At 54.2% G+C, this 26,653-nt stretch overlaps 2 protein-coding genes across 51 annotated transcripts in view; both read left to right on the top strand.

Annotated features, from left to right (window-relative positions):
• Positions 1 to 15,686, top strand: part of ITCH (itchy E3 ubiquitin protein ligase) — a 98,388-nt gene extending 82,702 nt beyond the window's left edge. For 21 of the 50 annotated variants that reach the window (XM_085241594.1, XM_085241567.1, XM_085241546.1 and 18 more), the window contains 10 exons: positions 347 to 434; positions 561 to 673; positions 774 to 968; positions 1,437 to 7,263; positions 7,390 to 7,502; positions 7,603 to 7,797; positions 8,266 to 14,092; positions 14,219 to 14,331; positions 14,432 to 14,626; positions 15,095 to 15,686. The gene's annotated coding sequence lies outside the window, so the exon portion shown is untranslated. The remainder of the gene's footprint in view (positions 1 to 346; positions 435 to 560; positions 674 to 773; positions 969 to 1,436; positions 7,264 to 7,389; positions 7,503 to 7,602; positions 7,798 to 8,265; positions 14,093 to 14,218; positions 14,332 to 14,431; positions 14,627 to 15,094) is intronic. The other 29 variants (XM_085241586.1, XM_085241581.1, XM_085241576.1 and 26 more) reach the window with 28 other exon arrangements.
• Positions 15,687 to 18,183: 2,497 nt separating this feature from the next.
• On the top strand, positions 18,184 to 24,735 carry DYNLRB1 (dynein light chain roadblock-type 1). The gene is made up of 4 exons (XM_085241819.1): positions 18,184 to 18,316; positions 20,429 to 20,504; positions 21,011 to 21,178; positions 23,641 to 24,735. Exons 1-4 carry the CDS (start codon positions 18,272 to 18,274, stop codon positions 23,682 to 23,684), a joined length of 333 nt encoding a protein of 110 aa, XP_085097945.1. The 5' UTR covers positions 18,184 to 18,271; the 3' UTR covers positions 23,685 to 24,735.
• The last annotated feature ends 1,918 nt before the right edge of the window (positions 24,736 to 26,653 follow it).

The following is a 26,653-nucleotide window of genomic DNA, read 5'->3' as shown; positions in this document are numbered from 1 at the left end:
TTGTTGTTGATTTTAGCGTTAGCTTAGTTTTAGTGTTAAGTGTAGTTTTAGCGTTAGGCATAGGTTCCTGTTAGTAGTTTGGAGTTAGGCGTAGGTTCCTGTTAGTAGTTTGGAGTTAGGCGTAGGTTCCTGTTAGTAGTTTGGAGTTAGGCGTAGGTTGCTTTTGGTAGTTTAGAGTTAGGCGTAGGTTGCTGCTACCAAGTGGCAGTAAATGCTGCTCACTCGGTAAGCTGCTCACTCTGCCCTGATTTATCATGCAGGGAAATGAGTGCCACTGCCCTGAGAAGGGAGGTTTGGTGACGTCTGCGATGAATTGAATTTCCGTCTTGTGACTTTTCTGTTGCAGAACATGGAGGAGCGGCTGAGCAATGGAGTTGGGACTCGGGGGAGCAATAGGTGCCTGTGTCCCAAGCTTCCTGTGTGGCCCTTGCAAGGTAGGTGTGCCTAATGTAGGCGTGCGCTAAGGCAGTGCTGTTGAGACACAGCTTGTGTCACTGTCCGCACCAGATCTGCTCTCTGTTAAGCTTTTCCCTTATTTTATGTCCCCCTGTCCTTTTCAGCTCCTGCTCCCCTCGCCTGCAAGTGGAGCGATGCTCAAGTTTGAGGAATCTTTTCCTCGGCAGGCGGTAAAAGACGCCGCAGCTGCGAGTTTTGTGTCCTTCTTTGTTATTGGGTCAGTAGAGCAAGGATATCTTCAGAACAGCTCTCTAAGTCAGCCTGTAACACCAATGTGCATGAGAGAATAAGGACTCTTTTTTTTTCCCCTCTTGTAGAAAGCAGCCTCCTTGAGAGCAGGAGAGCAGCAGGCTGTCTGCTGTGTGGCTGCTGAAGGGCGTTTCTCCCCAGCTGAGATCCCTGAGCCCACGCTGGCGGAGAACGAGCTGCGCCGCGGTGTCTTCAGTGGAGCCACTTTGCAGCTTCTCTGTGCGCTCGCTGCGATCGTGCCCGTTTCCAGGTGCCATAAGCCAGTAAGTCGTGCTCTGTGAGGCTGATAGAAAGGCGCAGACGGTAGGCAGGGAGGGAACAGTTTGTAGCCGTGGCCTACGGTAGTGTGCCCCGGCACTGCTGAGAGTGCCGTGGTTTGTTCTGTCCTGCCTTCCGTGTGCGTGCTGTTCCTGATGCACGCAGGAAGCCTTGAGGTGCAAGCTCATCTTATCCTGCTGCTGCTGCTGTGCTGCGTGCACGCGCTGCCAGGCACAGTGTCCAACCCCTGTGCAGGCGCTGCCTTGCAGGAGATGGCTTTGGGTTCTAGTTTGTATGGGACTTTTGGGAAGGAGATAGAGGTGGAGCTTCTAGCGTGCCCGAAGGTGAGGAAGGCGGTTTCCAGTACTGGCAGCCAAAGCTGCCCGGGCGGGTGACTTGAGCTCCCACAGCGAGCTGTCAGCCAGTTGTTAGCCGTGAAGGTTCCCTGACCGTTTCTGAATTGCTTCTTGTAGGACTCGCGCAGTCCTGGGAGATTGAGACTTGGGAGACAGTGCAGAAACCCAAGGCAAGTGCTGCTCGGCTGAGGAAGAAAGCCAAGAAGGAAAGCAAAAAGAAATGATAAGGGCTTGAGCGAGAAGGCCCGCAGGACAGCAGAATCGGCTGGAATGCTTCCTGGGAGGTGGCACCAAAGGCAGCTGACTGAGTCGTCCGGTTTTCTGGCATGGCCGTGCGTGTCCCGTCACGGACAGTGCAGAGGAACTAAGGCAACTGGAAGGGAAGGGCCTGTGCTGCGTCCCAAGCGCAGAGGACTCGCCAGAGGCAGGAGTTGATCTGTGGCAAGAGGTGGAGACGCTGCGTTCCTTCAGGATGCGTCTCTTCAGGGCCAGGGCCGGTCTAGTACGAGATTGAAATACGGCTAGCCGGGCCTGGAGAGAGAGGAGGTGACGAGGCCACAGGCTCAGGCTTCTCCTTGTGTGTGACTGGAGGCCGACGACTCCTTGCTAGGCAGAAATCCTGGACGCTGGGGTTTCATTTTGGGCTGTGTTGATAAATACAGCCCAAGTCCTTTTGTATTGAATAAAAGCGAAACCAACTTTTTAAAAATGGTGCTGCCTCTTTCCGTAGCTGGTCCAAAGGTCCCTTGCTTGGGCTGGCAATTGCGGGGCCATGAACCGGTCGGCTCTCCCCTGAAATTCTGCTGGTTTTGCCCCGTTTCCTTGTTGGTCTTGCCAACGGGTGGCCTTTCAGCCCAAGCATAACTGCTAGCGCCAGGCCGTGAGCATCCCCTTGCTCTGCAAGGACTGCAAAGGCACAAAGGAGGGGAAGCAGCGCGGGAGGAAGAGAGGTGTCCCTGCATTCGGCCCCTCGAGCTCGCCTCTCTTCCCTGATGGCTTTCTCAGCCTTGGGCTGTGCTGAGGGTTGCTGTTTGCCCCGGGAAGCCCAGCTGCACGCGGGCAGCCGTGGCCTGCACATCAGCCTCCCGTTGAGGCACGAGGAGTTGAGGCACATGGGGATGTGGGAGGGCGTGCAGCAGGAGGGGCATTGGGCCCGAGCCCCGCTGGTGTTTGTCACAGCACAGGGGCTGCGGGGGACGCCGGCAGCGCAGAGCGGGGAAGGAAAGCCGGGCTGTGTGTAGGCCAGGGCATGAAATCTTCCCTCGGCACATGCGTAGCTGCTGAGGTTTTCCCCCAAGTCTTCGTGCTCTTGGATAATAAGGCTCTGCAGCAAAAGCAGCGGGGCACTCCTGATAGCTGGGGCTCAGGAAAGGGCCAGAAGAAGAGGGGTGGCCAGCAGGGACAGGGAGGTGATGGTCCCCCTCTCCTCTGCTCTTGTGAGGCCCCATCTGCAGTGCCGTGTCCAGGTCTGGAGCCCCAGTACAAGAAAGGCAGAGAGCTGTTGGAGAGGGTGCAGAGGAGAGCCACAGAGATGATCAGGGGGCTGGAGCGGCTCCCCTACGAGGACAGGCTGAGGGAGCCGGGCTTGTTCAGCCTGGAGAAAAGAAGGCTGCGGGGTGAGCTCATTGCAGCCTTCAGTACCTAAAGGGAGCCTACAAACAGGAGGGGAATCAACTCTTTGAAAGGGTAGGTAACAGCAGGACAAGGGGAAATGGTATGAAGTTGAGGGAGGGAAGATGTCAGGATGTCAGTTGGATGTCAGGGGGAAGTTCTTTACAGCGGGAGTGGTGAGGTGCTGGAACAGCTGCCCAGAGAGGCTGCGGATGCCCCGTCCATCCCTGGAGGTGTTGAAGGCCAGGTTGGATGGGGAGCTGGGCAGCCTGGTGTGGTATTAAATGGGGAGGTTGGTGGCCCTGCGTGTGGCAGGGGTTTGGACATTCATGATCCTTGAGGTCCCTTCCAACCGTGGCCATTCTGTGATTCTTGTGTGAAGGGCAAACCGAATCCGAGTCTGTCAAGAGCACAAAGCAATGAAATGCAGCACAAGGCATTTATTGCCTGCGTAGATGATCTTCTCGAGGCATCTCCGTTTCCGAGCTGCATAGAGAGCGTGGAGAGAAAGAAAAGGGAAGGGAGGGGAGGGGGGGGAGGGGAGCGGAGGAGAGGGGAAGGAAGGAAGGAAGGAAAGGAAAAGGGAACTGTGAAGGGGAAGGGAAGGAAGAGGGAAGGGAAGGGAAAAGGAAAAGAAAGGGCACGAAAGGAAAGCAAAGCAGAGGAGAAGCAGAAAAGTCGCGTGGCTCCGGCGCCATCCGGGAGGAATCCGGCAGCCGCCCCCAGGCCGCCCTCAGCAACGTGACGCCGCAGGCGGTTGCTGGGGCCGGGGCAGGAAGTGCTTCCTGCCGGCGGAGAGCACTTCCGGGGCAGCGCGGCACGGCGGCGCGAGGGCGGCGAGCGGGGCCGGGAGGAGCGGGCTGTGTGCCGGGAACGGGGTCGGGCCTCGGCCCCGAGCGGGGGCATCGAGGGGCTGTCGGGGGAGGAGCTCGCGGTGCCGCCGGCGGCCAGAGGCGGGTCCCGGCTCGCGGCTTTGCGGGCCGCGCGGCGCTCCGTCGTGCGCTGGGAGCCGTCGCGCCGCGATCCGGTGCCGTCGCTCTTCGTTTGGACGCGGCGGGGAAGCCGGCGTCTCGCTCGCTCGCTCTCGTTGGGCGTCGTCTGCGTGGCGGCGGGCCTCGGAGGTGGCGGCGGGGAAGCGCGGGGCTCCGTCCGGATGGCGAGTTTGGCTTTTGGCCTCGCTCGGCGGAGTTTTGCGGGAGGCTGTGGATGGCGGGGCCCGATGCTGCGGCGAGGATGGCGACGGCCCCGTGTGGCTGTGGTGGTGTTTTACGTTCTGCTCAACAGATTGAACAGCCCGATTGTGCATTTTGGAAATTGTCGTTTCTTCAAGCGAGCAAGTAAGCAAAACAGCGCCGGGCGGCCGGGGAGTCTCTGCTCCAGCAGCGGCGCGCGCTTTCCCCTTCCAGCTGACAGTCTTCATACGGTTCACTCCCCGGTGTTCGTGGCTTCATAATATCTCTTGCGCAGGCGTGGGCCTGTTGCTGGGCAGCCGTCCTTTGTCTTGTCAGATGGGGGGGAGCTGGGATCTTCGCAATGCATCCGCTCGTGATCCTCACGCAGCATCTTTAAAGCTGTACGAGTCCTGGGGTCCGTACCTTAAAGCGTTACGCTTGTTGGTGTTTCCGGATGTCTGTAGTAGGAAACTGGCCCCCGCTGTTACTGCAGTTTTCTAGTGATAAGCTTAAGTTTTTGTGCGTTGGTGTTTCAGGTGTGTGAATGAGGACTCCGCGCTGGAATTGGTGCCGAGCAAAGCCCGGGCGAGGAATGGATCCACACGCCTTGGTGCTCTGTTTGAGTGGGGGAGGAGTGGGCATGGCTGAAGGTTTGTCGCGTGCTCTGGATGTCAGTGAGCGGGACGAGTGTGCGCTGAAGTTCTGTGTGATCCTGTTTGTTGCTTGGGAACGGCTGCCTTGATAGCTTGGCGGGAGGGAGGCAGGGAGGGAGGGAGGGAGGGAGGGAAGGAGGGCGAGGGAGATGTTAAAAGGGCAAGCAGTCAGGAGCGCGTCGCGTTTCTGCGCGCTTTGTTGGCGCTGTTGTAAGTCTTTGGGTGCACAGCGAGGCTGTGTGCAGCGTTCGGCATCGCAGGTGCTGTTAGGAGCTGAGCTGGGTGCCGTGGCAGGCGGCGCGCAATGAACATCTTGGCCCACGCAGGCGCTGCAGGCTGTGTTCTGCTGGTTTGGCACAAAGAGGACGGCCCCGCTCAGTCCGTATGGACGCAGCCACGGTGGCAAGAAGGACAAGCAGTGCTTTCCTAGCCGTGTCTTAGCACAGCAGTCAAGCTTCCTGCGTACGGCCGTAGCGCTCCCGATGCTCTGGGCAGGCACGGCAGGCTGCGGCCCGCATCAGGTCTCTGCCTGTTAGCCTGGTTTTCCCTCGTCCCCTGCCAAGAGAAAGTGCAAAGGGGAGAAGCTGTGCGGGAGCTGGCAGAAGCTGCCCGGGCGGATGTAGGCAGGCCCAGCGCTGGCCCTGCAGCTGAAGTGTTCCTGGCTGTGGGTCTGACCCGCACGCACCTCGCTTAGCGTGCGCTTCCTGTTCTGCTGACAGCTCCGTGCCCCAGCTGCTGCCTCCCTGCTCCCCGCTCCCCGCTGCCGGCTGCCAGCTTCATGGCAGGAGGAGATGCTCTCGTGCTGTCGCTGAGCACGTGCAGTAGGGAGAGGGCCTGCAGTGACTGACATCCTTCCAAGTCCCTGGGTGTCCTCCGGAAGTTGTGTGCTGCATCACTTACCTACCTCGTCTTTGCCCCCGAGGCTGCCTGAGATGCCCCAGCAAATAGCAGGGCTGTTACTGTGCTGAACGCAAGGGCTTTCTCAGCGAGGCGAGTAACAGAGAGCCTTGCTGAGGAAGCTTGTTCCCTGTACCGCATTTCCTCAGAGACTCTGCAAGATTTGTTGAAAACTCAGTGGGACGTATTTATTGTAGGTAATGTTTGAGTGCCCAGCAGGAAGAGGCTCGGGATGCTGAAATGGAAGCCGGGGCTTCTGTCTCCCAGGAGGCAGGCGTCGTCAGGTCCACTTTGGAGCCTGCCGTTGTTTGCGCTGAGCTCAGGAGATCCCTGAGCGTGCCGCTGTGTGCTGCGTGGCCCAGCCCCAAAAGGGGATTCCCGTGTGGCAGGAGGGAAAGGGGGAAGGAGGCCGAGGGCCCTTTTGTCGGCTTCGGCTCCTCTGTGGCCTCTTGCTGGCCGGAGAGAAGGGCTGCCCGCTGGGCACAGGGAGCGCCTTGTAGCTCCCGTCCCGTGCCCTGTTCTCCAGCCCCCTCCTCATCCTGTGCAGAACGCCCACTCCCAGCAGCAGCAGAACAGGTGCCGGTGTAGAACCTTCCCCATGTCACAGCTGTCTCCTTGGTCGCTGCCGCCCCACCTGGCGCACTCGTCTCTGAGCGTGCTGGGCAGGTGGCAGCCATGTCCAGCACTAAGAGAGCGAGAGTTGAGGAGAGCGTGATTTTAAGTGGGAAGAGGGAGCTGGGGGCCCCAGAACCGAAGAGGAGGAGGGGGCCCGCCATGACCATCAAGCGGAGGAGGGAGAGGAGGAAGAGAGCCCGGTTCCATCGCGCCCGGACCACCGCTGTGAGCGACCATGGGCAGCCCATGGAGGTGGATCCGCCTCCAGAGGAGCCCATGGAGGTGGATCTGCCTCCAGAGGAGCCCATGGAGGTGGATCCGCCTGCGGCACAGCTGGCCTGGCACCACACCACCGTGCCAGGCCCCGCATCGGCGCAGTCACAGCTCCGCCATCGCTGGTCCGGGCGCTGGGCTCCTTACCCGCTGCGCGGCCCCCGCCCCCAGCATTAGCTGGGTGGCATTGCTTCACATCTGCTCCTCCTCCACCTTGTTGCTCCTCTGCGGTTCTGCGGGCCCCCAGTTCCATCTTCCCCCTGTAGGAGTTAGGTCCCGCTTCTGGGCTTTGTTGTTGATTTTAGCGTTAGCTTAGTTTTAGTGTTAAGTGTAGTTTTAGCGTTAGGCATAGGTTCCTGTTAGTAGTTTGGAGTTAGGCGTAGGTTCCTGTTAGTAGTTTGGAGTTAGGCGTAGGTTCCTGTTAGTAGTTTGGAGTTAGGCGTAGGTTGCTTTTGGTAGTTTAGAGTTAGGCGTAGGTTGCTGCTACCAAGTGGCAGTAAATGCTGCTCACTCGGTAAGCTGCTCACTCTGCCCTGATTTATCATGCAGGGAAATGAGTGCCACTGCCCTGAGAAGGGAGGTTTGGTGACGTCTGCGATGAATTGAATTTCCGTCTTGTGACTTTTCTGTTGCAGAACATGGAGGAGCGGCTGAGCAATGGAGTTGGGACTCGGGGGAGCAATAGGTGCCTGTGTCCCAAGCTTCCTGTGTGGCCCTTGCAAGGTAGGTGTGCCTAATGTAGGCGTGCGCTAAGGCAGTGCTGTTGAGACACAGCTTGTGTCACTGTCCGCACCAGATCTGCTCTCTGTTAAGCTTTTCCCTTATTTTATGTCCCCCTGTCCTTTTCAGCTCCTGCTCCCCTCGCCTGCAAGTGGAGCGATGCTCAAGTTTGAGGAATCTTTTCCTCGGCAGGCGGTAAAAGACGCCGCAGCTGCGAGTTTTGTGTCCTTCTTTGTTATTGGGTCAGTAGAGCAAGGATATCTTCAGAACAGCTCTCTAAGTCAGCCTGTAACACCAATGTGCATGAGAGAATAAGGACTCTTTTTTTTTCCCCTCTTGTAGAAAGCAGCCTCCTTGAGAGCAGGAGAGCAGCAGGCTGTCTGCTGTGTGGCTGCTGAAGGGCGTTTCTCCCCAGCTGAGATCCCTGAGCCCACGCTGGCGGAGAACGAGCTGCGCCGCGGTGTCTTCAGTGGAGCCACTTTGCAGCTTCTCTGTGCGCTCGCTGCGATCGTGCCCGTTTCCAGGTGCCATAAGCCAGTAAGTCGTGCTCTGTGAGGCTGATAGAAAGGCGCAGACGGTAGGCAGGGAGGGAACAGTTTGTAGCCGTGGCCTACGGTAGTGTGCCCCGGCACTGCTGAGAGTGCCGTGGTTTGTTCTGTCCTGCCTTCCGTGTGCGTGCTGTTCCTGATGCACGCAGGAAGCCTTGAGGTGCAAGCTCATCTTATCCTGCTGCTGCTGCTGTGCTGCGTGCACGCGCTGCCAGGCACAGTGTCCAACCCCTGTGCAGGCGCTGCCTTGCAGGAGATGGCTTTGGGTTCTAGTTTGTATGGGACTTTTGGGAAGGAGATAGAGGTGGAGCTTCTAGCGTGCCCGAAGGTGAGGAAGGCGGTTTCCAGTACTGGCAGCCAAAGCTGCCCGGGCGGGTGACTTGAGCTCCCACAGCGAGCTGTCAGCCAGTTGTTAGCCGTGAAGGTTCCCTGACCGTTTCTGAATTGCTTCTTGTAGGACTCGCGCAGTCCTGGGAGACTGAGACTTGGGAGACAGTGCAGAAACCCAAGGCAAGTGCTGCTCGGCTGAGGAAGAAAGCCAAGAAGGAAAGCAAAAAGAAATGATAAGGGCTTGAGCGAGAAGGCCCGCAGGACAGCAGAATCGGCTGGAATGCTTCCTGGGAGGTGGCACCAAAGGCAGCTGACTGAGTCGTCCGGTTTTCTGGCATGGCCGTGCGTGTCCCGTCACGGACAGTGCAGAGGAACTAAGGCAACTGGAAGGGAAGGGCCTGTGCTGCGTCCCAAGCGCAGAGGACTCGCCAGAGGCAGGAGTTGATCTGTGGCAAGAGGTGGAGACGCTGCGTTCCTTCAGGATGCGTCTCTTCAGGGCCAGGGCCGGTCTAGTACGAGATTGAAATACGGCTAGCCGGGCCTGGAGAGAGAGGAGGTGACGAGGCCACAGGCTCAGGCTTCTCCTTGTGTGTGACTGGAGGCCGACGACTCCTTGCTAGGCAGAAATCCTGGACGCTGGGGTTTCATTTTGGGCTGTGTTGATAAATACAGCCCAAGTCCTTTTGTATTGAATAAAAGCGAAACCAACTTTTTAAAAATGGTGCTGCCTCTTTCCGTAGCTGGTCCAAAGGTCCCTTGCTTGGGCTGGCAATTGCGGGGCCATGAACCGGTCGGCTCTCCCCTGAAATTCTGCTGGTTTTGCCCCGTTTCCTTGTTGGTCTTGCCAACGGGTGGCCTTTCAGCCCAAGCATAACTGCTAGCGCCAGGCCGTGAGCATCCCCTTGCTCTGCAAGGACTGCAAAGGCACAAAGGAGGGGAAGCAGCGCGGGAGGAAGAGAGGTGTCCCTGCATTCGGCCCCTCGAGCTCGCCTCTCTTCCCTGATGGCTTTCTCAGCCTTGGGCTGTGCTGAGGGTTGCTGTTTGCCCCGGGAAGCCCAGCTGCACGCGGGCAGCCGTGGCCTGCACATCAGCCTCCCGTTGAGGCACGAGGAGTTGAGGCACATGGGGATGTGGGAGGGCGTGCAGCAGGAGGGGCATTGGGCCCGAGCCCCGCTGGTGTTTGTCACAGCACAGGGGCTGCGGGGGACGCCGGCAGCGCAGAGCGGGGAAAGCCGGGCTGTGTGTAGGCCAGGGCATGAAATCTTCCCTCGGCACATGCGTAGCTGCTGAGGTTTTCCCCCAAGTCTTCGTGCTCTTGGATAATAAGGCTCTGCAGCAAAAGCAGCGGGGCACTCCTGATAGCTGGGGCTCAGGAAAGGGCCAGAAGAAGAGGGGTGGCCAGCAGGGACAGGGAGGTGATGGTCCCCCTCTCCTCTGCTCTTGTGAGGCCCCATCTGCAGTGCCGTGTCCAGGTCTGGAGCCCCAGTACAAGAAAGGCAGAGAGCTGTTGGAGAGGGTGCAGAGGAGAGCCACAGAGATGATCAGGGGGCTGGAGCGGCTCCCCTACGAGGACAGGCTGAGGGAGCCGGGCTTGTTCAGCCTGGAGAAAAGAAGGCTGCGGGGTGAGCTCATTGCAGCCTTCAGTACCTAAAGGGAGCCTACAAACAGGAGGGGAATCAACTCTTTGAAAGGGTAGGTAACAGCAGGACAAGGGGAAATGGTATGAAGTTGAGGGAGGGAAGATGTCAGGATGTCAGTTGGATGTCAGGGGGAAGTTCTTTACAGCGGGAGTGGTGAGGTGCTGGAACAGCTGCCCAGAGAGGCTGCGGATGCCCCGTCCATCCCTGGAGGTGTTGAAGGCCAGGTTGGATGGGGAGCTGGGCAGCCTGGTGTGGTATTAAACGGGGAGGTTGGTGGCCCTGCGTGTGGCAGGGGTTTGGACATTCATGATCCTTGAGGTCCCTTCCAACCGTGGCCATTCTGTGATTCTTGTGTGAAGGGCAAACCGAATCCGAGTCTGTCAAGAGCACAAAGCAATGAAATGCAGCACAAGGCATTTATTGCCTGCGTAGATGATCTTCTCGAGGCATCTCCGTTTCCGAGCTGCATAGAGAGCGTGGAGAGAAAGAAAAGGGAAGGGAGGGGAGGGGGGGGAGGGGAGCGGAGGAGAGGGGAAGGAAGGAAGGAAGGAAGGAAAGGAAAAGGGAACTGTGAAGGGGAAGGGAAGGAAGAGGGAAGGGAAGGGAAAAGGAAAAGAAAGGGCACGAAAGGAAAGCAAAGCAGAGGAGAAGCAGAAAAGTCGCGTGGCTCCGGCGCCATCCGGGAGGAATCCGGCAGCCGCCCCCAGGCCGCCCTCAGCAACGTGACGCCGCAGGCGGTTGCTGGGGCCGGGGCAGGAAGTGCTTCCTGCCGGCGGAGAGCACTTCCGGGGCAGCGCGGCACGGCGGCGCGAGGGCGGCGAGCGGGGCCGGGAGGAGCGGGCTGTGTGCCGGGAACGGGGTCGGGCCTCGGCCCCGAGCGGGGGCATCGAGGGGCTGTCGGGGGAGGAGCTCGCGGTGCCGCCGGCGGCCAGAGGCGGGTCCCGGCTCGCGGCTTTGCGGGCCGCGCGGCGCTCCGTCGTGCGCTGGGAGCCGTCGCGCCGCGATCCGGTGCCGTCGCTCTTCGTTTGGACGCGGCGGGGAAGCCGGCGTCTCGCTCGCTCGCTCTCGTTGGGCGTCGTCTGCGTGGCGGCGGGCCTCGGAGGTGGCGGCGGGGAAGCGCGGGGCTCCGTCCGGATGGCGAGTTTGGCTTTTGGCCTCGCTCGGCGGAGTTTTGCGGGAGGCTGTGGATGGCGGGGCCCGATGCTGCGGCGAGGATGGCGACGGCCCCGTGTGGCTGTGGTGGTGTTTTACGTTCTGCTCAACAGATTGAACAGCCCGATTGTGCATTTTGGAAATTGTCGTTTCTTCAAGCGAGCAAGTAAGCAAAACAGCGCCGGGCGGCCGGGGAGTCTCTGCTCCAGCAGCGGCGCGCGCTTTCCCCTTCCAGCTGACAGTCTTCATACGGTTCACTCCCCGGTGTTCGTGGCTTCATAATATCTCTTGCGCAGGCGTGGGCCTGTTGCTGGGCAGCCGTCCTTTGTCTTGTCAGATGGGGGGGAGCTGGGATCTTCGCAATGCATCCGCTCGTGATCCTCACGCAGCATCTTTAAAGCTGTACGAGTCCTGGGGTCCGTACCTTAAAGCGTTACGCTTGTTGGTGTTTCCGGATGTCTGTAGTAGGAAACTGGCCCCCGCTGTTACTGCAGTTTTCTAGTGATAAGCTTAAGTTTTTGTGCGTTGGTGTTTCAGGTGTGTGAATGAGGACTCCGCGCTGGAATTGGTGCCGAGCAAAGCCCGGGCGAGGAATGGATCCACACGCCTTGGTGCTCTGTTTGAGTGGGGGAGGAGTGGGCATGGCTGAAGGTTTGTCGCGTGCTCTGGATGTCAGTGAGCGGGACGAGTGTGCGCTGAAGTTCTGTGTGATCCTGTTTGTTGCTTGGGAACGGCTGCCTTGATAGCTTGGCGGGAGGGAGGCAGGGAGGGAGGGAGGGAGGGAGGGAAGGAGGGCGAGGGAGATGTTAAAAGGGCAAGCAGTCAGGAGCGCGTCGCGTTTCTGCGCGCTTTGTTGGCGCTGTTGTAAGTCTTTGGGTGCACAGCGAGGCTGTGTGCAGCGTTCGGCATCGCAGGTGCTGTTAGGAGCTGAGCTGGGTGCCGTGGCAGGCGGCGCGCAATGAACATCTTGGCCCACGCAGGCGCTGCAGGCTGTGTTCTGCTGGTTTGGCACAAAGAGGACGGCCCCGCTCAGTCCGTATGGACGCAGCCACGGTGGCAAGAAGGACAAGCAGTGCTTTCCTAGCCGTGTCTTAGCACAGCAGTCAAGCTTCCTGCGTACGGCCGTAGCGCTCCCGATGCTCTGGGCAGGCACGGCAGGCTGCGGCCCGCATCAGGTCTCTGCCTGTTAGCCTGGTTTTCCCTCGTCCCCTGCCAAGAGAAAGTGCAAAGGGGAGAAGCTGTGCGGGAGCTGGCAGAAGCTGCCCGGGCGGATGTAGGCAGGCCCAGCGCTGGCCCTGCAGCTGAAGTGTTCCTGGCTGTGGGTCTGACCCGCACGCACCTCGCTTAGCGTGCGCTTCCTGTTCTGCTGACAGCTCCGTGCCCCAGCTGCTGCCTCCCTGCTCCCCGCTCCCCGCTGCCGGCTGCCAGCTTCATGGCAGGAGGAGATGCTCTCGTGCTGTCGCTGAGCACGTGCAGTAGGGAGAGGGCCTGCAGTGACTGACATCCTTCCAAGTCCCTGGGTGTCCTCCGGAAGTTGTGTGCTGCATCACTTACCTACCTCGTCTTTGCCCCCGAGGCTGCCTGAGATGCCCCAGCAAATAGCAGGGCTGTTACTGTGCTGAACGCAAGGGCTTTCTCAGCGAGGCGAGTAACAGAGAGCCTTGCTGAGGAAGCTTGTTCCCTGTACCGCATTTCCTCAGAGACTCTGCAAGATTTGTTGAAAACTCAGTGGGACGTATTTATTGTAGGTAATGTTTGAGTGCCCAGCAGGAAGAGGCTCGGGATGCTGAAATGGAAGCCGGGGCTTCTGTCTCCCAGGAGGCAGGCGTCGTCAGGTCCACTTTGGAGCCTGCCGTTGTTTGCGCTGAGCTCAGGAGATCCCTGAGCGTGCCGCTGTGTGCTGCGTGGCCCAGCCCCAAAAGGGGATTCCCGTGTGGCAGGAGGGAAAGGGGGAAGGAGGCCGAGGGCCCTTTTGTCGGCTTCGGCTCCTCTGTGGCCTCTTGCTGGCCGGAGAGAAGGGCTGCCCGCTGGGCACAGGGAGCGCCTTGTAGCTCCCGTCCCGTGCCCTGTTCTCCAGCCCCCTCCTCATCCTGTGCAGAACGCCCACTCCCAGCAGCAGCAGAACAGGTGCCGGTGTAGAACCTTCCCCATGTCACAGCTGTCTCCTTGGTCGCTGCCGCCCCACCTGGCGCACTCGTCTCTGAGCGTGCTGGGCAGGTGGCAGCCATGTCCAGCACTAAGAGAGCGAGAGTTGAGGAGAGCGTGATTTTAAGTGGGAAGAGGGAGCTGGGGGCCCCAGAACCGAAGAGGAGGAGGGGGCCCGCCATGACCATCAAGCGGAGGAGGGAGAGGAGGAAGAGAGCCCGGTTCCATCGCGCCCGGACCACCGCTGTGAGCGACCATGGGCAGCCCATGGAGGTGGATCCGCCTCCAGAGGAGCCCATGGAGGTGGATCTGCCTCCAGAGGAGCCCATGGAGGTGGATCCGCCTGCGGCACAGCTGGCCTGGCACCACACCACCGTGCCAGGCCCCGCATCGGCGCAGTCACAGCTCCGCCATCGCTGGTCCGGGCGCTGGGCTCCTTACCCGCTGCGCGGCCCCCGCCCCCAGCATTAGCTGGGTGGCATTGCTTCACATCTGCTCCTCCTCCACCTTGTTGCTCCTCTGCGGTTCTGCGGGCCCCCAGTTCCATCTTCCCCCTGTAGGAGTTAGGTCCCGCTTCTGGGCTTTGTTGTTGATTTTAGCGTTAGCTTAGTTTTAGTGTTAAGTGTAGTTTTAGCGTTAGGCATAGGTTCCTGTTAGTAGTTTGGAGTTAGGCGTAGGTTCCTGTTAGTAGTTTGGAGTTAGGCGTAGGTTCCTGTTAGTAGTTTGGAGTTAGGCGTAGGTTGCTTTTGGTAGTTTAGAGTTAGGCGTAGGTTGCTGCTACCAAGTGGCAGTAAATGCTGCTCACTCGGTAAGCTGCTCACTCTGCCCTGATTTATCATGCAGGGAAATGAGTGCCACTGCCCTGAGAAGGGAGGTTTGGTGACGTCTGCGATGAATTGAATTTCCGTCTTGTGACTTTTCTGTTGCAGAACATGGAGGAGCGGCTGAGCAATGGAGTTGGGACTCGGGGGAGCAATAGGTGCCTGTGTCCCAAGCTTCCTGTGTGGCCCTTGCAAGGTAGGTGTGCCTAATGTAGGCGTGCGCTAAGGCAGTGCTGTTGAGACACAGCTTGTGTCACTGTCCGCACCAGATCTGCTCTCTGTTAAGCTTTTCCCTTATTTTATGTCCCCCTGTCCTTTTCAGCTCCTGCTCCCCTCGCCTGCAAGTGGAGCGATGCTCAAGTTTGAGGAATCTTTTCCTCGGCAGGCGGTAAAAGACGCCGCAGCTGCGAGTTTTGTGTCCTTCTTTGTTATTGGGTCAGTAGAGCAAGGATATCTTCAGAACAGCTCTCTAAGTCAGCCTGTAACACCAATGTGCATGAGAGAATAAGGACTCTTTTTTTTTCCCCTCTTGTAGAAAGCAGCCTCCTTGAGAGCAGGAGAGCAGCAGGCTGTCTGCTGTGTGGCTGCTGAAGGGCGTTTCTCCCCAGCTGAGATCCCTGAGCCCACGCTGGCGGAGAACGAGCTGCGCCGCGGTGTCTTCAGTGGAGCCACTTTGCAGCTTCTCTGTGCGCTCGCTGCGATCGTGCCCGTTTCCAGGTGCCATAAGCCAGTAAGTCGTGCTCTGTGAGGCTGATAGAAAGGCGCAGACGGTAGGCAGGGAGGGAACAGTTTGTAGCCGTGGCCTACGGTAGTGTGCCCCGGCACTGCTGAGAGTGCCGTGGTTTGTTCTGTCCTGCCTTCCGTGTGCGTGCTGTTCCTGATGCACGCAGGAAGCCTTGAGGTGCAAGCTCATCTTATCCTGCTGCTGCTGCTGTGCTGCGTGCACGCGCTGCCAGGCACAGTGTCCAACCCCTGTGCAGGCGCTGCCTTGCAGGAGATGGCTTTGGGTTCTAGTTTGTATGGGACTTTTGGGAAGGAGATAGAGGTGGAGCTTCTAGCGTGCCCGAAGGTGAGGAAGGCGGTTTCCAGTACTGGCAGCCAAAGCTGCCCGGGCGGGTGACTTGAGCTCCCACAGCGAGCTGTCAGCCAGTTGTTAGCCGTGAAGGTTCCCTGACCGTTTCTGAATTGCTTCTTGTAGGACTCGCGCAGTCCTGGGAGACTGAGACTTGGGAGACAGTGCAGAAACCCAAGGCAAGTGCTGCTCGGCTGAGGAAGAAAGCCAAGAAGGAAAGCAAAAAGAAATGATAAGGGCTTGAGCGAGAAGGCCCGCAGGACAGCAGAATCGGCTGGAATGCTTCCTGGGAGGTGGCACCAAAGGCAGCTGACTGAGTCGTCCGGTTTTCTGGCATGGCCGTGCGTGTCCCGTCACGGACAGTGCAGAGGAACTAAGGCAACTGGAAGGGAAGGGCTTGTGCTGCGTCCCAAGCGCAGAGGACTCGCCAGAGGCAGGAGTTGATCTGTGGCAAGAGGTGGAGACGCTGCGTTCCTTCAGGATGCGTCTCTTCAGGGCCAGGGCCGGTCTAGTACGAGATTGAAATACGGCTAGCCGGGCCTGGAGAGAGAGGAGGTGACGAGGCCACAGGCTCAGGCTTCTCCTTGTGTGTGACTGGAGGCCGACGACTCCTTGCTAGGCAGAAATCCTGGACGCTGGGGTTTCATTTTGGGCTGTGTTGATAAATACAGCCCAAGTCCTTTTGTATTGAATAAAAGCGAAACCAACTTTTTAAAAATGGTGCTGCCTCTTTCCGTAGCTGGTCCAAAGGTCCCTTGCTTGGGCTGGCAATTGCGGGGCCATGAACCGGTCGGCTCTCCCCTGAAATTCTGCTGGTTTTGCCCCGTTTCCTTGTTGGTCTTGCCAACGGGTGGCCTTTCAGCCCAAGCATAACTGCTAGCGCCAGGCCGTGAGCATCCCCTTGCTCTGCAAGGACTGCAAAGGCACAAAGGAGGGGAAGCAGCGCGGGAGGAAGAGAGGTGTCCCTGCATTCGGCCCCTCGAGCTCGCCTCTCTTCCCTGATGGCTTTCTCAGCCTTGGGCTGTGCTGAGGGTTGCTGTTTGCCCCGGGAAGCCCAGCTGCGCGCGGGCAGCCGTGGCCTGCACATCAGCCTCCCGTTGAGGCACGAGGAGTTGAGGCACATGGGGATGTGGGAGGGCGTGCAGCAGGAGGGGCATTGGGCCCGAGCCCCGCTGGTGTTTGTCACAGCACAGGGGCTGCGGGGGACGCCGGCAGCGCAGAGCGGGGAAAGCCGGGCTGTGTGTAGGCCAGGGCATGAAATCTTCCCTCGGCACATGCGTAGCTGCTGAGGTTTTCCCCCAAGTCTTCATGCTCTTGGATAATAAGGCTCTGCAGCAAAAGCAGCGGGGCACTCCTGATAGCTGGGGCTCAGGAAAGGGCCAGAAGAAGAGGGGTGGCCAGCAGGGACAGGGAGGTGATGGTCCCCCTCTCCTCTGCTCTTGTGAGGCCCCATCTGCAGTGCCGTGTCCAGGTCTGGAGCCCCAGTACAAGAAAGGCAGAGAGCTGTTGGAGAGGGTGCAGAGGAGAGCCACAGAGATGATCAGGGGGCTGGAGCGGCTCCCCTACGAGGACAGGCTGAGGGAGCCGGGCTTGTTCAGCCTGGAGAAAAGAAGGCTGCGGGGTGAGCTCATTGCAGCCTTCAGTACCTAAAGGGAGCCTACAAACAGGAGGGGAATCAACTCTTTGAAAGGGTAGGTAACAGCAGGACAAGGGGAAATGGTATGAAGTTGAGGGAGGGAAGATGTCAGGATGTCAGTTGGATGTCAGGGGGAAGTTCTTTACAGCGGGAGTGGTGAGGTGCTGGAACAGCTGCCCAGAGAGGCTGCGGATGCCCCGTCCATCCCTGGAGGTGTTGAAGGCCAGGTTGGATGGGGAGCTGGGCAGCCTGGGAGCCTGCAGCGGGAGGGCTGCAAGTGAATGTGTCTCGGGCCCAGAGCTCAGGCTCGAGGTTGGAGGACACTGAGCTGTGCTGCGCTGCTTCAGCTCCAATGGCTTTTAGCGTGTTATGGGCTGCCCCGTGTGTTCTGTGCCTGGGTGCTGCGAGGGCTCAGTGCTGAGCCTTGAAGGGCGACTGCTTTGCCCTGCTTTTTCCTATCACTCCATGGAGTTTCTGCATTTGAATTACTGCATGAAGATCTGCTTTTTAAACTGTTCATTGTCCCTCTACATCATCTGCAGCCTGTGCTGCCAGGTCATGATGGAGTGGTTGAACAATACTGGTGCTGGATAGAGGCCTAGGCAGCCTTCTATCAACTGGCTTCCAGCTGAGCTTTTTGCCAGTTCTCACAGCCCTCTTTGTCTGGCCATTCAGCTAATTTTCTGCCCACCTAGTAGCCCTCTTTTTTAGCTGGTATTTCGCCTTCAGTGCCCGTGGTACACAAAGTGATCGTCCCCCAGAGACACTCTGCCTTTCTTCCCTGCTGTCCTTTCTCTGTTCTTGCTCTTGCAGATGTTCACCAAGGGTCAGTAAATGCAACTTGGTTAGTTGCAGCAGATTCCAAACATAGTTTTCTACACCTAGTGTATATCTGCAGTAGGAGAGCAGACTATCAAGTGGCGCAAACCCAAATTTTGATATTACTTCAGAAAATTCGAAGTAGCTGCAGCCATATTTCACATCAAATTGAGGCGGAGAAAATATGGCCATCTGGTGCTGCAGTGCTTGGCTGCTTACTGGTTAAAGAGCACAGGGTGCTGCATTGAGAGCGTGCAGATGGAAGCACCGTGTGTGGCTCAGCTCTGGACATACAGCAGGAGCAGGGAGGCAATGTGCTGTGTCACTTCCTGCTTATTTTTCAGTGCTTTGGCTAAAAGTGAGGAGAAAACAAATGTCCTTCAGGTCAGCATTTTCTTCTCAGCTGTCTTTCTGCAACTGCACATAGCAGGGGTTGGAACTAGATGGTCTTTGTGGTCCTTTTCAGCCCAGGCCATTCGATGATTCCGTGACAGCCGGGAGCAGCCGGACCTCGCTTCCCTGCACGGATGTCACTCGCAGGGCTGGAAGACGCAGCGTTCAGTTGTGGCAAAGAACGGAGCCCAAAGAACTGAGGAAAATGAGAGCGACAAAGCCTTTTATCGGGCATGTTTAACACCAACGGGAGTCGCGTTTCACAAAGGGCCCGAGTCGCTGCCACAACTCTCGGCCGAGGGCCTCGCCTCGCCCCGCTTCGCCGCCGGGCCCGGCCGTTACCGCGGCGACGGCGGCACCGCCCCGAGGGACGCGCACGCGCCTGACCCCGCCCGCAACGAGTGCTTCCGGGTCAGCAGCGCGCTCTGCCCTTTGATTGGTGGAGCCGGAGGCGCATGCGCGCAGGGCGTGACTGGGCTGCGAGGTGGTGGCTCGCGATGGTGAGTGAGGCGGCCGGGCTGGGGCCGCTCCTCAGGCCGTGCCGCTCGGCTTCGGTGTGAGCGCGGGCCGGGCGTGCTGGGGCGGGAACTGCGCCGCCGGGATCGCGAGGGAGCTGCTGGGAGCCGCGGGGTGCTCGGGCGGCCGGCACCGCTCAGAGCCGTGCGGGGGAAGGCCGCGGCGCTGCCCTGCACCGCTGCGGTGTCTGAACGCCAGGGATCCTCGGCCGTCTGTGGATCCGAGCTGCGGGTCGAGACAGCCGGAGGGAAGTCGGGAGAAAAGGCCGTGTTTATTACCGGCTTCTTCAGGCTGATGTTCTGTGGAACCCGGAACGTTCTTTTTTTTTTTTTTTTAATTTAAATTGTGGGAGATTGCAGCCGGAGGTTATAGCGTTAGGGCTCAGTTTGTGTGGGAATAAAGGAATGCAGATGGAAGCTGTGTGTGAAGAACTGCAGCAGCTCATTGAGACACGCAGTGGGATTGTGGCTCACACCTTCTAGGCAAAACCTGCTGTGCTGATATGCGGTTTGTATGTACTTACTCTTATGTAAGAGTCTGACAGGAGGAGATTTTGGTCTCCTTTTACAGAATGCATCTTTTTCCCAGATGCTATCTCTTGCATCACCTGGCCTTATGTTGGGATTAAGGTTTTGTTTGCTGCTCGGGTTCAGTATGTGATGTTTTTCTGGATGATGTTTTTGTTGGCTCGGTGAGTGGCAGAGGTTCTGTGAGGTGCTGGGGAGGAGTCTCCTCTGTGTGCAGCTCCAGAAGACATCCCTGAACAAACAGCTGTGAGCTGCCAGAGCTGCTCCCCCTCCTCTGAGTTGGGTTATCTGCTGGTTGGTAGATGAGATTTAAAGTCAGCGTAGTTCTGTGTGGATGCTTCTTGGCACCCAAGCAGATTTGTTGAGGTCTGATTAAGTGTTTTGATGACTTTGGACTCAGATGCATCTACGAAGAAGACAGGACATTTTTTTCAGATGGAACAGAGTGCCACTGTTTATCACTCAGCCTGTAGTTGTCTGTTTGTTTTTTTTTTTTTCTCTTTCCTTTTCTTCCATGTGGAAGCAGTCCAGCATTCAGAAGAAATCAAGGCCTCTGCCAAAGCAATTAAACTAATATATTTTTTTTTTCTGTGTAGGATAATAATTCTGCTTTGTCAAGACAAGCTCAGGTGGTGCTGTGTGATCATAGCAGCAGTCTGCATTACTCTGAACTACTTACGTTCCCAAAGCCCCATGGAAGCTTTGCTGGCACTTCTTAGGCTGAACTGATGCTTTTTTTTGCTGACACAAATCACCTCTCCCAGCTGGGGGAGGTGGGCAGAGGGTTACTCACAGTACCTGACAAATGCAGCCCAGTTGGCCGTGTGCCCCCTGTAGCTCTGGCCTTTCCCATGACTTTAGCTGATTCTTTTGTTCTGTGCCAGGTCTTGCAGGATCTGAAATGTCCAGCATGCCTCTGTTTCCTTTACAGGGAGTCAGAAACACCAAAATTGATGCTTGGGCCTTCAGTCATCTTTTTTTCTTTTATTTTTGGAGGAGTTGATTTTCCAAAGCAGTGATCCCTACACCAATAATAATTCTAAATAAAAAGCACGGATCATTTCTTCCGTTTGCTTTTTATGTTTTTAATTCCTTTTAGCATTGGTTTGAGAAAAGGGAGGGTAGTTTTGCATGGTGAGTGTGCGTTATTCTGTTTTGTTCATGAATTCCATTTGTGTGTACACAAATTTTGCTGCGTGCCTATCCTGTAGCAGTCTAAGAAGTCTTCCCACTGTGAGCCAGGAGGGTTGGGAGGAGGAGAGGGCAGAATTAAAAGAGAGTTCCAAGTTTGCACAATATTGTAATCACAAATGACTGAAGATTACTCAGACAGATCATAGAATCATAGAATGGCTTGGGTTGGAAAAAAGCCTAAGGATCATCAAGTTCCAACCCTCTGCCACAGGCTGCACCACCAGCCTCCAGGTCTGGCACTAGACCAGGCTGCCCAGGGCTCCATCCAACGTGGTTTTGAACACCTGCAGGGATGGGGCATCCGCAGCCTCTCTGGGCAACCCGTCCCAGCACCTCACCACTCTCTCTTTTGATTTGTGCTTTCTGTTTTTGCAGGCTGAGGTAGAAGAAACGCTGAAGCGAATTCAGAGCCAGAAAGGAGTGCAAGGAATCATTGTTGTTAACTCTGAAGGTATTGTCAGTCTGTTTTCTGAGATCATAACTTACACCACTCGTGCATTTTAAGGAGTTGCAGTTGATGTCTCTCTTCAGCAAAGATTTTCCTGTACGTAAGCTCAGCTTGTTAAAATTGTGTGATTGTCAGTTTAAACCAAATGTTTTCTAGAAATAATCCTTAGAAAACATGACAGGTATTCCCAGTCTTCCCCTAAAACACTTATTTTTGTTTTTATTTATCTGTTTATACATCTCAAATGAATAACTGACAAAGCAAAAGTAAACCACTGATGCTAGTAGAGGGAAGTGGTTATTCTCACTTTTGTCTGTGGTTGCAGAACTTAACCTCTCTATCTTATTTCTGTTCATACTCTTCTTTTAAGCTTTAAAAAGAGCACTCCTGATCCCATTCCCCTGTTTTAGCTCTCTAACCCATACTCAGGTTCACTGGCCACTCCTGGAGGGAGTTGGTTCAAAAGCTGTGTTACTGACCCTTGCTGTCCCCGTGGTGGCTTTGTGCAGGTATTCCTATCAAAAGTACTATGGACAACACCACAACCATTCAGTATGCTGGCCTAATGCACAGCTTCATCATGAAGGCAAGGAGCACTGTGCGAGACATTGATCCCCAAAATGACCTCACATTCCTGCGGATCCGCTCCAAGAAAAATGAAATCATGGTTGCTCCAGGTAAGAGGAAGTAGGCTGAAAGCAGGCATCAGAGCATCCAGCAGCTACTTCTCCTGTGAGGTCTGTCAAAGTCGCTTGTTGGTTTCTCTACAGTAGAGATGCTGTGAGCCTGAGAAATGAGTTCTGCATGCTGCTTTTATTCATGTTACCTACTCTGTTCTTTTCCAAAGACTTTGTCCTTCACTGCTTTCTTCAGTTGGAAATTTTATCACTGGCCTTAGTTTGCTTTTTCATGCTGCAGTGTGCGAAATCACTTTCCTCATTTCATTTTTATTGGAGTAGAAATGGTTAATTAGCATTTGATAGTGTGTTGCAGCCTCTCATTTGCTTTGTGTTTTTCAATATGAAATACAGAAAGTCAGAAATAAATGTTTTGAGACCAGTTTCACCTAACTGAGTGCTGAACTTATAAACCATCTGAAATGGGATCGTTCAATTGAAAACTGGCACAATTTTTATTATTGCACATCCTGTCCTTGGTTCCCAGGAGCAGATCCCAGCTGCTCCCTCTGCTCCCCCTCCTCAGGGGCTGCAGGGCGCGGTGAGGCCGCCTCTCAGGCTCCTGCTCTTCAGACCAGGCAACTCCGGTGCCCTCAGGCTCTCCTCACAGCACACATCTCCCAGTCCTGCTGCCCGCTCTGTGTCCTCCTCGGGATGCTTCCAAGAACCTTCACGTCCCTTTTATGTTATGGAGCTCAGAGCTGTACACAGTGTTCAAGCTGAGGCCGCACCAGTGCTAAATATTGTGGAAGAATCACCTCTTTTGACCTGCTGGTTGTGCTTTGTGTAATACACCCCAAAATATTTGCCTCTCAGCTGCCAAGGGACACTGCTCGCTCTTGCTGAGCCTGCTGCCACCAGTGCCCTCATTCCCTTCCCGCTGAGCTGCTCCAGCCACTTAGCTGTAACATCTGCTAACTCCCTCTGAAGCAAGTCCCGCCAGACCCCGTGGACTTATGGCCATTCAGCTGGTACAGCTGCATCCCTACAATTGTAATGTCTGCTAATTGAAAGTTATTGCTTCCCAGTCATGTCCTCCAACTCGGAGGTCAAGACAAACCAAGATCTATTGTTGTTATTAAATACTGAGGCAGAAAAGGCATTAGACGTCTCCACTTGTGAGGTGACCTTTCACTCCAAGTATCAGTCCCTGATTTCCTTTGACCTCCTCTTGCTGCTGACAAACTTGAAAAAGCCTTTTTGTTGTATCAGACCACACTGTTCAGCATCAACTCAAGTACAGCTTTGGTTTTTCTTGTTTTCTCCCTGCAAATGCAAACTGCAGCTCTGTACTCTCCCTTTGAAACCAGACCTTGCTTCCAGAAGCTGTGTGCTTTTTCTTTTTGCCCCAGTTCCACGTGTTCCCTCTTCAGCTAGGCCAGCTGCCCCACTTGCTTGGCACATGGCACAGTGGGATTGCCTGCTCCCAGGCTTTTGAAAGGTGTTTCTTGAGAAGTGACTAGCTCTCGTGGGCCCTTAGATGCTGGAGGGCAGAATTCTAGGGGACGCTGCTAATTTGTTGCCTGAGAAGCTTAAAGTTTTCTCTCTTTAAAAGTTCGTGGTGACAATTCTGCTTTTTTTTTTTTTTTTTTCCTCCTTACACCAAAAATTTTGAACTAAACCACTTCATGATCCCTGTGGCCACAACAGCTGCCTGCTGTCACAGCTCCCATAGGACCTTCCCTCTTCATACATGAAGTGCAGGAGGGCTTCTGTCCTAGCGGCTCACTCACTACTCATTCCACTTCTTCTGGCTCAGAGGAAAGGATTTTAACATGTAGCTGTACTGATGAGTCACCGAATGTGGCAGCAGCCTTCTCTTCTGGAGATACTCCTCAGTATTTCATCCAACTATGAAACAGGGATGAGATGAGTTGTACTGATAGTGCAAGAACTCAGCTTTTTTTTTCCTTTGTACTCCATCTGCTCTGTGGGGGCATTTTGCTGGTGGGGAGGCAAAGAAGGAGGCTGGTGCTCCAGCAGTCAGAGCAGTGCTTGGGGAAGAGAGGCTCTGGGGTTTATGCTGGTGCACCCTCTCATTTCCATGTGAAAGATGGAAAGAGAAATAACCATTGCTCCAGAACAAATGCAGCTGGAACCCCTTCAGTCCAGCAGTCTGCCTGTGAGATATGGGAAATCACTGTCTTGCACTGCCTAGTTTGGTTAAATCATTGCATGTATCAGTTATTCTCATTTATTAGGGACAAGTGGTGTTAAATTTGGCTCTTGAGCATGTGAGACTTTTCCACCACGAGACTCAGATAAGTGATCCAACATGTCAAACCTGTTTTGATCACTGGGGATGAATGTCAGGACTGTACGGTTCCAACAGCATATCAGTGAGACATGAAAAAGAAAAAAAGCTGAAAGTTCCTGTATTTAGCAACAGGAATGCTTTTCTTTGTGAACAAATATCAACAACAAAAGAATAATTTGATTTTTTTTTTTCTTTTCCCTTCCAGATAAAGACTACTTCTTGATTGTCATCCAGAATCCAACCGAATGATTACACTAACTTGATCTGCTTTATTTCCTTTCCCCAACTTTTTTTTTTTAATTTAATGCTAAAGAGTAGAGCTCTAGTGTTAACTCTGCTGTGCCACTTCTGTGATGTTTTGGAAGAACAAAAGCAGATGTTCTTGATGTCTGTATGTTTTTTTACATACAGAAAAAGTGGCTTCTTTTGGTATCATTCGTCATTTTGAGAAGGAAATGGTGAATAAGAATCTGGTGACCTTGGCAGTAACAAAAGTAAAATAAAAATGCAACAGATACTTTTAATAGTTGACAAGATAACATAAAAAATCCTAATAATGTTCTACAAGATTATTCTCTGTACATTTCCATGATCCTGTCACCACTATTTGAGTTAAGCTCTTACACTATCACTTTTGAATGACTGTAAATATGAAACCTTCCTGTCCTGTTCTCTCTTATTTTATAAGTTACTTTGAAAAAGTCTGGTCGTATTAAATTAAAAAAGTGTCATCAGTGATGGCCTTTGTCTTGTTTTTCTTTGTCTTGTAAGGAGTTTAATTATTGTCATGATTGGTTTTTTTTCTTCAAAAGTAGAACCTTTGTAGGGCGTTTTACCTATCTGTTGCTTTGTCTGAACAGTGATTCACTTAAAATACATGTACTGCATGCTTATAATTGCCTCAGACGTTGGAGTGTTTTTCCATCACGTCTCTTTGTTGTCTCAGGCAGCAAGCAGAGGTGCTGTGACCGAGTGCAGACACCGAGGCTCTGTTGGAGCTCTCAGCTGTCACAGTTCTGCTGTCACAGGAGCTGCTTTCGTCTGCTACTTTGCTCTCGTCATTTTTTTTGTTCATGTTATTAAAGATAAATATGTTATCTGGTTCTTCCAAAATAACAAAGAAAATGTTTTTCTGTAGCCTTGAAAAAGTCTTGTAACTGCATGCAGAGTTGAAGAATTTGTGCCCAGTGTTTGTGTCACCGATGTTTGTCCCATGTGGCAGACACAACTCTGCCTTGTACTGAAATGACCTTGCGCTCTGCGGAATGCCACAGCCCACATTAAAAAATGATGCATATTGTCTTGTGCTGCATTTCCTTTGCGTGCTCAGCTGGCTCAGTACTGGGAGTGGCATCAGCAGTGTGCAGTGCTCGGAGAGCCCTGTTCCTTCTCCAGGCTGCTTTGTCCCATGGGATGGGAGGGCTGTGCAGTGAGCTGTTCCATCTCGCCTGCTGGGCTCCCTTCTTTTCACCCCTTTGACCTCTGCTAGAAGTTATGTGATGGCAGTTTTATCAGCATGAAAGGATTTCCCTTGATTGAGTAACTGCACTCGTCTTAGGGGATACTGCTGCTTGTGCTGGTGAGGGATTGCTCCTGACAAATCTGTGCTAGCAGAAGTGCACAGCCTATGTTCAGACCTGCCTTCTGGAAACCACAGGCAGTGCTGGGAACACAGGGCAGTGCCCAGTTCTACACCTGGGAACAAAATTAGGATCTGTATCTGATCTCAGCAGGTTTTGGTATACTCTAGGCAATTGGCCGCAGCAAAGTTTTGGAGTCTGTTAGTAAAAATGTTGGTGTTGGTTTGGACGTTTTTTTGGATTTCAGAGCAGAAAGTTATGTGGTGTGTATGTGGTGACTAAGCAGCAAAGGTAACCTGAATGTTCAGCATTTTATTATGTGTTTTCAGGCTTGGGCATTAATTTATAGACCGCTTCTATTTTTTTAGATAGTGTTTTTGACCATGAAAGACAGAAATGTTTTTGGAAGAGAACTGAAATTCTAACTTGAAATTGCATCAATGGTCAGTCCTGCAGCACCTGGCTGTGCATACTCATTGGTATTTTAAGAACTTGTTCATATTTTGAGCGTCTCAGCTGTCATCACTGTGACTCATGTTGGCTGTTGCTCAGTTTGTGAACTGTTTCTCCCATCAGGAGATGTCTGACCACACTAAACTGGTGCCTCCCTGCAATCAGGTTTTGTGCCAAGAAATGATTAATGTAAACATCCATCTCCTAGTCTAGAAATCTGACAGATAACTCACATAGCACGCATACACTGACTTTTATTATTTAATTTTTATTTGATACACAGCAGCTTATATGAAACATGCCATCTGTTACAATTTAATTAAATATTGTCTCCAGAAAATTATTTCCAGCGAGCTGGAAGCTCTGGATAATATCTGAATAATGAGGCAAGGCAGAAGAAAAATATGTCTTCAGATGTCTCTTTTATTTTTTATTGTTTGTGGCCAGAGAAATGTTTCCCTGGAGGCTGTGACCTGCTGGTGTGTTTTCGCTTTCCCTGGGAGGTGGTACTGCTACTCTTCTCAGTGCTCAAGAATCTCTGGTGCCCAGCATTCTATTTGACTCTTCCTTAAGAGTAACTATCCTGCTATCCTATCTGTATCCTATCTGCTTTCAGGACAGAGTGATGTTTGTTTTCCTCAAAGAGCCTGTAGGCAGTAAGCTGACTGAACATCCAAGATCATGCGTGCTTTCTGCATTGCACTGAGGCCATAAATGAGACTATAAACTTCCAGTGAAATTGATTATATATGTACGTGTGTATTCCAAGGTGCTGTTACCAATCTGACTTGAATATACTGAGGAACTTGAATAAAAGAGTCTTGAAGCTGATTTTGGGGTGCCGCATCCAGCTGGTGAGGGCAGGGCCTTGTTTATGTTATGCTATTGCCAGTTTGACACTAGCTGAATCAAAGTTGTGTCATTTTTATTTTTTAAGTAGGGTGGACCAAGGTGAAGAACAATATTCTCTTTTAAAGTATTATGTATACATCTACATATATATGTATATATACACATCAAATACGTATTATGGAGATAAAGCTTCTTGGATCAGGAGCATCAGAAGAGTCACAAAGATCTGACAGGAAGGAATTGCTCTGCATAGGTGTCAGGGAGGTCTTCACTAAGGTGGCTGTAGAAAAGTGAAGTCCAGGAAAGAGTCTGGATGATGTTTTGCTGCTTGCC

This window comes from Meleagris gallopavo, chromosome 22 (assembly GCF_905368555.1).
Source record: "Meleagris gallopavo chromosome 22, MGAL_WU_HG_1.1, whole genome shotgun sequence".
NCBI lineage: Eukaryota > Metazoa > Chordata > Aves > Galliformes > Phasianidae > Meleagris > Meleagris gallopavo.
This window is presented reverse-complemented; position numbering and strand designations above follow the sequence as displayed.